This window comes from Nothoprocta perdicaria, unplaced genomic scaffold (assembly GCF_003342845.1).
Source record: "Nothoprocta perdicaria isolate Ctin4 unplaced genomic scaffold, notPer1 scaffold_99, whole genome shotgun sequence".
Taxonomy (NCBI): Eukaryota; Metazoa; Chordata; class Aves; order Tinamiformes; family Tinamidae; genus Nothoprocta; species Nothoprocta perdicaria.
The window spans coordinates 549,438-560,111 of NW_020456298.1; the positions used below are offsets into that span (position 1 = coordinate 549,438).

The 10,674-nt window shown below is 37.6% G+C and overlaps 1 protein-coding gene across 1 annotated transcript in view; it reads left to right on the top strand.

Moving 5' to 3' along the window:
* Nucleotides 1-5,683, top strand: part of FAM120B (family with sequence similarity 120B) — a 42,659-nt gene extending 36,976 nt beyond the window's left edge. Inside the window, exons 8-10 of the mRNA XM_026053394.1 lie at nucleotides 912-1,025; nucleotides 2,763-2,820; nucleotides 4,505-5,683. Of these exons, the coding sequence (XP_025909179.1) occupies nucleotides 912-1,025; nucleotides 2,763-2,820; nucleotides 4,505-4,517 (185 nt within the window). The 3' untranslated portion in view covers nucleotides 4,518-5,683. The remainder of the gene's footprint in view (nucleotides 1-911; nucleotides 1,026-2,762; nucleotides 2,821-4,504) is intronic.
* The last annotated feature ends 4,991 nt before the right edge of the window (nucleotides 5,684-10,674 follow it).

Consider the following 10,674-nt stretch of genomic DNA (forward strand, 5'->3'; position numbering starts at 1 on the left):
ACTTAATGATGCTATCAGCTTTTGCTAGTGTTTGCAGAGAAGTGTATGGAAAGGACCACTAACTCCCTTTTTAAACCTGAATGTTGTTTTTATGAGAAGGGAAAGTTTTTGGTAACTTTTAAAGGAAAGACTATAAGGTAGCCTGACCATGGGCCCTTTTATTTGTTTATATTGTTGTATAGTTTAATTCTCTACCATTAGCGAACCTCTGGTTCTGCCTTCGTTAATTACAGATCTGTGCTCAACAGGATCACCTAACACTACAAATTTGATCTGGTTCAGGCGTAAGCAGATGATTACATTATGGGTGAATTAGCTCAATGTCACATGGCAGTGTGTTTGCATGGATTCTATGCTTATTGCCTGCTTAATACTTGATCTGCTATGCAGCCTTCAAGATAAAAATTACCCACTCAGAATTACTTGAGCAAATTACAACGGGCAGAATGATTTTCTGCTTATTCAGTGCTGTGCATCACGTGGCAGCAATACTTTGGATGTGGTACTAGGCCATGCCAAGTCCTAGAAGTACCTAATGGTGATTTATGGTACCAGACCCTGTTAGCATTTGCTTTAGAGCTATACTTAACCTTTTTCATTGTGATTTGTGGCTCAAATTTGGACAAAGATTTCCATTTCTTTTAAATGCTTGTAATCTCCAAATCTGTGTCACAAGATTTCCATTTGGTTTCTAAATACATTTGTTAACAGCTTGTACTTCTGATGAGCACAGATGGAAATGAGCACAAGAACCATACTTATTAAGCAAGCTGTAGTTTGTAGAAGTCATAATTTCACATAAGTATTTTGGCATAAATCTAAGAAATGATGTTTATCAAGGAAGAAAATTCCCGCTCTTTTTCTTCATTTTATCCTATACACGGTCAGAGTCAGTAAATATTCTTTTTCAGGAACACAACAAAGAGAGCTCAATCCCAGGTTCCAGCAAACACACAGGACATCTTTTGTTCCTCCGTATCCTAATCAGATGAGGGGGTTCACATGGAGAGGCCCTCAACCTCAAGGTAAAAAAATAAATAAATAAAAGAACATGCATATACCTTTGGAATTGCTTATATCAGCCCCACAGTAGCTCTGTTTCTTTCTGCAGTTTCCATCTGTATGTATGAGGTTATCCTGTAGCCACGGAACTCAGAAGCAAAACTTGTTTTGTGTCCATTATAGTTGTGTACTGCTGTTAGCAGAAACTTCGATCCCAGCTTACTGCTTAACGCGTTTTAAAAATGTTAGGTAAGGGATTCTAGTGTTAAGTGCTGCCTGTTGACTTGAGAACATTCACTTAGATCAAGAGGAAATACTGCATGGTGGAAAGGCCACTTCATTTTTCACATATTAGGTGTACCTTCCAAAACATTGTTTGCATGTTGTTACAGTGAGTAAGTGTATGCCTTAGATATGTTCCCCAGCTGGCCCATGTTGAGGACTATCATCGTTATCATTCAAAGATTATACATATTTTTAATTGAATTTATTGAATATTTATCCAGTATTTTGTTGAATTTATTGTTTTTAAACAATATTTAAACAGTAATTAGGAAGTAAAATGGTATTTAAAATCTGCTTTCACCACAGTTTGAATTCCCTTCAAATCAAACTAAACTGATTTCAAAATACGTTTGAACACAGGTTAAGTGGTATACTTTTGTTGCTCAGTGTAGATAGGGCTATATAGCCTATTCCTAGGTGAAATTTCAATAATTAGCATTTGATACCACAGATGTTGTTTTGAATCACATTGTTACTTCAGTTCACAAATAACTAAACTGACCACTAAGAACTATAGAAGTTATTTTTGAAAAAGATGTTCTTCTGTAACTCGTTTCATCGAGACTTTTTGTTATCAGATGTATTACTGTGTGTATTTAAACCAATGTACAAAAGAGAGAAAAAAAATGAAAATAAAAAATATCTAAGTCTAACCTTAGCTATGCATTGTCCTACTTTATATAAATTTTTCTCTGATTTGGGCAGTGATTCTCATACTGGCATTGGCAAACCCACCTAAAAGAGCACTGTGTCAGCTGAAGATAAGGGAAGGAGGTGGCAGAGAATTTATGGAACTGCTTATAATGACTGCATTGATGATTAAGATCATAGATATCTTAATATGTTAGAAATAGTAAAAGGTATTGGCAAGGATATGTCATTATTAATATTCCTGTGATAAAGTAGATACCAGGACTGTAAGTACAAGGGACACAAAGAGTAGGGGTGAAGACGTAATGAGTAAGAGCTCTCAGGGAGCTAGAGGTATTTCTGCTAGAAGTCATCTACTGTCAGGATCATAAACAGTGCAATGGGGAAACAGAAAAGTGTTTGACAGCTTTATACTTTGATGTAGGAGCTGTTGTGTTTTGGGGTTGAGAGTATTAAAAATATAATCCATCTAAGAAAATTAAATCTCTACAAAGTATGTGTTTGCTTAACCTTATATTAGGTTCTAAATGGTTTATTTTTCTTTCTCAAATTTACACAGCCTGATTTAGTGACTGTGGTGTATGACTTGTCTGATTCAGTGTCTTAAGCCATCAGTTGGACTAGAATTAAGTGTTAAAATGTCCCAAGTACTTTAAGAAGAGCAACTCCATCACGGACTTCATCCTCCTATGTTTCAAAATAAGAGTCTTAGTTATATACCAATAATCATTTGTCATAAATAAATGAATTTTATCTTGTATGCTATCATGATTAAATTGATATTTTTGTTTTAATGTTAATTGAAAATATCCTATTCCCTCCAGGTAGAGAATATAGATGGGGACATCCAGGGCGGAGGAGAAGATTCGAGCTTCCTCCTCGGTAAAGAACATATCTGTAGATCTAGCAAATTGAGATGATGGAACAGTTACCACTTAGATTATTTTTTTTGTCTCTAACAACCACTTCTCAGAAACATTGCTAACTGAGCCACATATTTAGCTGATTAATCCCTTGTCATTTTAGAAGTATGTTTGATATGAGATCAAAATCACTAAAACTTAAGGGAACCAGATACGGCATAGTATGTATCTACAAGATTATATTGTCCCATTGGTACTGGGAAGTCCAGAGTATCATATCATTATATAATCCTGAGTTTATAATTTTATACATTTTGCACTTGTACAGTACTTGTGGGTTTTTTTAAGAAACTTTGCTTTAGAGGTTATAGCCTCTTTCTTAACGTCTTCTCTTTGCATATGCATTGTTAAAAATAATTAGAGGAAGGTGGCCTAATTGCTGTCTTCAAACAGTAGGTTAGGCAGTTGTTTTGTAAAAGTCCCATTTTAAATTGTGAAGTATATAAATTGCATCCAGAAAAAAAAATCAAGTGTCAACAACACTTAGGTCACCTAGAAGATGGATGACGCACTTAGGACTGTGGTTATCTCCTCAGTGGTCTCTATCTCAACAACCTAATTGTCTCCATTTATATCATCTTCAGCCTTTCCTTCATGATTTTCTTAGCTTTCTAGTAATCTTTGGATTGAGTTGGCTCAAGTGGATGTTTACAAAACTGATGTTTTTTGTCTGTTTATGTGCTTTGGAATTGTCCTATCTTTAGATTTGTACTTTAACATTTTCCCGTACATTAAGTTATATAATAACCCCTTTTCTTTTTACGGGAAGTATGGGATAAAATTAAAAATAAGCATGATGTCTTGTTCCTACACACAAAAAAAGCCCAAGGATAAAAATGAGGGGATATCCAAAGAAAGGGGAAAAATGTTAAGATACAGTTTTTAAGTCTGATAAAGTTTGCAGATTTTCATAAAAACATCTTTAGTTATTGAGAAAAATAATTGTCCCATATATAATAGTTGCACCATAGTCATAACGTTTATTATCTTAGAAAGTCAGCTGTCCTGGGTTATTTTTCTTTTTGTTCTGAATGACACTGTTTAGTATCTTGTCCATATAGTTTTTGCAGTTATCATATTAGATTCGCTTGATGCAACAACTATATCTGGCTTGTGTTTCTTATTGTGTTGCTGATAAATTATTTATTTTTATGAGCATTAGAAAATTAGATCCTTATATGAAAACTACTTCATGACCCTTGTTAACAGAAATAGCAGTTGCTATAGGACTTATGCTTTCATTAAAATAAAAATCTAGAAATTTTTCCCTGTTTAAGGTTTCAAGTATAAGTGTTGCTCTACAGAACTCGCATATAGATCAATAAATCCAATACGCATCATTATGATTGTTGAACTGTCAACATAGCACAGGCCACAGTATCTCACCCTGCATCAGGCTATAACTTCAGTTTAAAGTAGACCCTTCCAGAAAAAGAGTATCTACTCATGATATCAAAACTTCAGGTATTGTAAAATACATCATATTTCTAGCTAATGATTACTGTAAAAGATATTGGTGCATGTCAAGAGTATTACATTTTCTTTGGTTTCATAAGCATTTGAGTATTGTTTTTTTATTTCTAGAATTTTGTGTGATGTTTGTGCATCATATTTGGCTCCTCACAGCTTTTTTTGTGTTTTAGATGGCCCAGATGACTACTCATTACTGAAAGTCAATGAAAATGAATAAGAAAACAAGATAATGAAAATGAATAAGAAAACAAGATATATTTTTATGAAGTGCTGTATGCTGAAGATCGTAAAAACTTCATCAGTATTTTAAGAACAGTTCTGGGAAGACTCCTCAGAAACTTATAATGACTCTGTTTTTAATTAGATTTTAGTTTGTGTCCTTTTTGTTTCTATTCTATTGCTTACAGAAATAAATGTATGGAATTTTATGAAATAGTTACTGATTAGTTAAAGTTCTGGATATGTTTGTTTTGAGCCCTTTACAAAAGAACTTGTTGACACAATTAGGAAAATCAATTATAAAATAAATACGATCAAAATTAAGAGAGAAATTGTGTGTGTCAAAGAAAACTACAGAAATTCGATTAAGTCATGTGGTTCTATTACTGAAAGTTGGTTAAAAAAAAAAAAAAAGAACCTTCTGGTAAACCTAAAGGTCATCCTGTGCTGTGAGAGGGTGTATATCCATCTGTCCTGTACATGTAATGATACTTTTCTATTACATTGTACAGTTTGCATTAAGTGTTCACATTCCTTCAGGGTCAAAAAAAAAAAATGTCCTCAGGTTTACTATTTCCCCCATTATAAGCCTCAGAAAATGATAAAAGTGTAGCTAAAACATTCAGTAAATTTTCAGATTTTTTTTGTTTTATTGACAAAACTGCTACGGTTGTAATGTTCAATAGGTTAGGGGCCATTCACATTCAAAGCTGAATCAAATCCTTTTTCAGAACGTCTAGAATTGCCCTCCATATGACATTTCCTAAACATTTAATATATATGTCAGACCTTAAATGTGTCTTTAGCCTCAAACTAAAGGCTTTGACATGAGCCTCTAACCAGTATAATTTTGGATGAAATTGTAAATCAAGAGGAAACTAGGAGGCATTTTGATAGCGTTTTTTTTAATGGCAGTTATTTGAAGCACAAGGGTGATTTCTTTTATTTCCTCTCTCCATTGACATCAATGGTGAATCATTCGTAAATGTTAGTAGGATTATGATTTCACTCTATACTTGTAAGATAGTCTTAAAGATAGAAGTAAATGCACAGTGTACGGGTAAGGTAGTAACATATTTCCTGCATTAATTTTCACTATTGTATTACTCATCACACAGTCTTAATTTGGAGATATGTGTATTTTTAGAATAGCACATGTTTACAGTCAAAAGTAAATCTGTTTTTAGAAGTGATTAGCATGAATACATGTTATTTTTATGCCCCACAGGGAAAGTTTAGATCTAATTTTGAAATTTATTTTCAAAAGGAATACTATAGCTACTGTACAACTTAAATTGATCCTGCTGGTAAAGTCATTTAAATTTTGTTGGGATTAGTCCATTCATGTTTAGTTAATTTTGTTTCTTGAATGTTATGCAGATAACTCTTAAGTCAATTGACAATAGATCTTTTTCTATTTAGTTTATATGTTATATCAATGTGAATAGTGTTGTTGAACATTGAACATTTGTATTATCGTACATACTACATGATACTCTAATTTCTTAATATGTATTATTTTGTCTATGACCCAATAAATATATTCTATCCTACTCTGCATATAGCAGTAATTCAGCTAATCACATAAACTGGCAAGAACACAGCATTTCTGATTCCATTAAAAATCAAATAGACAAAACTATTACAGAACACAGTATCTGATTTGCATTCTAGGGATCGGCTCATGATAGGGACACTCCTGCTTCCTTTTTCCAGTGATTTGTCACTGACTGTGGCTGTACAAACTTTTTTTTTCAAGCCCTTTTGGAATAATGTGATCTGAGTTTTATGAAAGTTCTCTAGTTTCAGGAATCTTATTATATGTAATAGTGCATTTTAAAAGTATGTAGTTTTGTGCCAAGATCTGTTGGTCATTCCCAGTTTGGGTTCTGATATGGGGAAAGATTTCTGTTGACCTGAACAACCAAAATTCAATACAGTTAGAGTAGGAGTTTTGCTATGGTAGTTGTGGTATGTTGTGAATTATTGGTAATAATTATGCTAGATCATAAGCAGAAGCTGCTATTACTGTTATTTCCAAGCCAAAGCGTTTTTTTTTTTGTTTGTTTGTTTCCTGACAGGAATCAGAGAGTGAACACAGAAGTATGAAACTGAAACATGGAGGTGCTATTTTCCTGTCCTGTTGGACTTTTAAGTTAGTCAAAGTTAGTCAACTAAACTTACAGACTCTAGAAGTAAGTTGCATATAAGAAAATGACCTTGAATATTGCAGTCTTGTATGGATTCTAAATATCCCTGTAGCCCACAAATTAAGGAAATCCTATTAGAGAGGAGGAAAAAGAGACACATGGATTTGACATGAACGATCCTAATTTTGTGAGGGGAAAAATGCAAGGAAAACATTCATATTCCTGCTTGTCTTTACAGCTGACTGTCTCCTTTAGACACAGCAAATTGTGCTGTTATTTATCAGCTGCTTTTCAGGAAAGGGGTTAATGAACTTTCATTAACATCAATAATTTAATCAACTGTGTCTTTAACAGAAATAGTGACTGGATCATTAGGAGTGAAACCCATGGGAAGACATTTGTTGGTGCTCCCTTTTTACCTTCAGGTATGATTCATATCGTACATTACTTTGCTCAATTGTGATACCATCATTCTGGACATCTGAGGGCAGCAGAAGATGTTGAGTTAATATTATGATGCTTGTGACAGTGTACACAGCAAAAGGTGTGAATTATGTATGTTTTAGAAAATGGAGAATTACAGTTTCAATTGCTTTGTTACATTAACAAGGGCTGCCCTCAGGCAGAAGGGAACTGCAGTGCTAAAGCAAATTGTTATATACCGTGTTTTCTGGGCAAAGCTTTAAGGATAAGCAAATATGCTGTAATTTTGCAGAGGCAGCCTTTAATTAAATGTTGGGGAATCACATCAAAAGTTTAGTTGTTCATATTTAAATATTGAGTCCCTTCTTCTCATTTAAGGTAGGAGGCAGGCTGGAATACCTTGCTTGCTTGGGAGGAGAGAGCGCAGATGCTGTTGTATTACAGAGAGCTACGTTCATTCTGAGGAAACATCTTTTGGTGATATAAGAGTATGATCAGCTTAGCAAATAAGAGAAAAGCTTGCCTTGTTTGACCACATAGGCATATCACAATGCCTGTGAGAAAATAGGGATGCTGTGACAATACGCGAGAGTCTGGTGTGGCCGCCCTCTTAGATAAGTGCTGGTGGTCTGGGGTCTGCTCCCGAATGTAGGTCAGTGAGAGTGGCTGAGACTGCGTGGGGCAGGCTGGGTGCTGGTAGCTGTGCAAGCTGCAGTGCGTCCCGGAGCTCCAGGTGCAGAGGGGCCGAGCGCCACGTGGGTGGCTGCGGAGCGAGAGTGTCGCTGGGGGCTGGCCCCGGCCGCCGGGGGCTGGCAGCCTGCAGCTGGGTGACCTTGTTTCCAGCTGGTGTGTAAGAATTAGCTGTGCGAGAGAGCTGTGGAGCCTCGCAGGAGGCCGCTGTGCTCAGGAGTTTCATACAAGCCCAAGTCCTTGCCTGTGGTCCTTTCCCGAGCTGTGCAGATATGCCTGGGTCCAGCCTCACGCTTTGCTGATCCTGCCTGTGCTTTGCTGTCCTTACTTCCTCTCTTAACCTTGGATGTGTCTCATCACTATGGACTTCTCAGGAGGTCACTGGGTTGTTGTCTGAGCCTGGTTGCCCTCRCAAGCCCTGCTCTGCCCTTGTTCAGGTGCTGTGGGGCAGCACGAGGGTCAGCRAGGCCACTGCCACGCTTGCAGTGTCACCCCCAGCTCCTGGCTTGCCTTCCCTTGCGGTGCAGCCCAGCCTTGCTGCTCCCTGACACTGGAGCCTAAGGTCCAGGCAGCACAGTCGGGGGGGTTGGCTCTATGTGCAATAGTAAATATGAACAGCGTAAATGCAAATGTGGCTTGTGGGACTAGTTGCTGATTTGAGAACAAAAAAAAAAAAAAAAAAAAAAATGGCCAAGGCTCCATGAAATCCACTAGTGACTTTGCACTTCCAAACAGAAATGAGAGGGGAGCTACATAGCTGATGCACAGGAGCACACAGTATTAAAAAGAAGGCCTGTGCATCCCAAACAAAAGTTCTGTCTGTTGACAACAATTCAGAAAACATCTGAAATGTGCTGAACTTCTATCRTGGCTACAGTATGACTCCCTGCATATCCAGGCTGATTTTGCAACTCAGTGTGATTCCCCAAGTCTAGTCGGTTACTTTGGTTTATGCATTAGGTGAAGTTTACATTTTGAARTGTTTCCTGAAATAAGTCATTCATAATTGCTGAATTCATCAGCCTGTTATTCTAAGGACAGACCTCTTTTACTCCTTTGCATCCGTGTGTATTACATTAATTCCTGGCAGCAAATACTGCTACAAGAAGCTTTTGCTCTAAGCAAGTTAAAAAATAGCATCAAAGAAAAAAAATATGAAGTGCTAATAGAAGCCAGCTTCTGTGTCCTAACACTTACTTGTTGTGAATAGGAAAGAAATCCTGAATTTGTGTTTATGTGTTTATTTACACTCACATTTTGTTGCTTGATCTGCCTTCTCCCTCCCTGTCTCCCTCCCTGTTGAACAGCACCTGTATTGTATTGGCCCAAGTGAGCGAGGCTGATGGTTTAGAAATTAGGATCTGAAAGGAAAAAATGAAGATCACCTTCTGAAAAATAACGATCRCCTTCTGATGCTTGTGCTGCACAAGTGCAGCGACCGAGGGCAGTTAATATCCCCAGCAGTGCTCACTGGAGCCAGGCTGGAGCGCCTCGCTGGGAGGACGCGTGTCCAGGCTGCGGCAGGCCAAGACGCGCCTGCCCTTCCACGTGCTGAGTGTGGGGCTGTCATTAGGGAGGGAAGCGTTTCAGCACGACATGGAAGCACTGCTGGGTATGTGAGGGTGGAGGGTTTGAAGCACTTCGGCAAGAGGCTTCGGCTTTTCCCATGCTGATGTTTTCTCACTTGTTTTTTCTCTCTGGTCTATTCTGGTTTTAAGCTGGGTACACTGGGCAAGGAGATAAGGCAGTTTGTGTGTAACTTTACAAAAGACAATTCAGAGCCTGGGAGGCCAGAACTGCTTGAAAAAATAGAACTTAAGGGCTATGTTTTCCCTTGGACAGTTTGCACAACTGACTTACTTCACATTAACTGCTTCCTTTGGATTTGTTAGCCYGATGGTGCTGGGAATTAGCCCAGCCCTTCTGACTTCTCATCGGTTTCCTGGCTGCTGGAACACAAACTTGCATGACAGATTGCGTCCAGCACAGTAGCAGTTAATGGGAAATAGGCTGCTTTGATGTTCGCTTCTGGTGGGCTCTTCCTCTGGTGTAAAGGCTTGACACCTATTGTCTTCTGTAGGAGTTGGCTTTGCGGAAAGCTTTTGCAAAATCTGTAGGTTTCCAAGTTTGTTTTCTGAGACTGTGGTTTGCTTAATTTCTACATTCACTAGCCAAGAAATATTTTCAAGAGTGATTTGTGATTTTTYGAGTCTCTGACTTCAGATGTCTCAAACAGGGCCTTATTTCCCAGAAACTGCTGAGTGTCTGTCCTCTTTTGCTAAAGCAGATGCCCTTGAAGTTTTTGTATTAGAGTGAGGGAAATGAAGGCACCTAAAACATTGCCTCCTTTCCTGAAAAAAAAATGGGTTTAGCACTGCAGAGATGCACCTTACAAAGCAGCCTTGGTTAAAATAAAAATACAGGGCTYGGGGGGAAGGGAGAGCAGAGCGAGAGCAAATACAGTAACAGCCTATGATTAGAAATCTTAACAATGACAGTGAGTTGAGTTTAATTTCTATCTGCTTAAAAGCAGGCCTGGGGAAATGCTGTGCTTAGAAATGCCCTGGAAAGCGCAGCTGGTGCATGCGCTTTATCTTGAAAAGCAAGGGATCTTTCCCATTTTGCAGTAACACTGCCATTTACTGGGCCATACCACTAGCAATTTGCAACAATGGGAGGGGAAAAAAAAGCTGCCATTTGACCTAGAATGCAATTTTCAACTAATTAATAAAGTGACCATTAGTGCCCGAGGGGATAATAACAGGAATAAGAACAAATTACTGTGGGGTGCAAAGGAGGCTTGGGCATTGTATTGCAAATTTCTTATGGCACTATTCTTTTTTTTTTTTTTTTTTTTT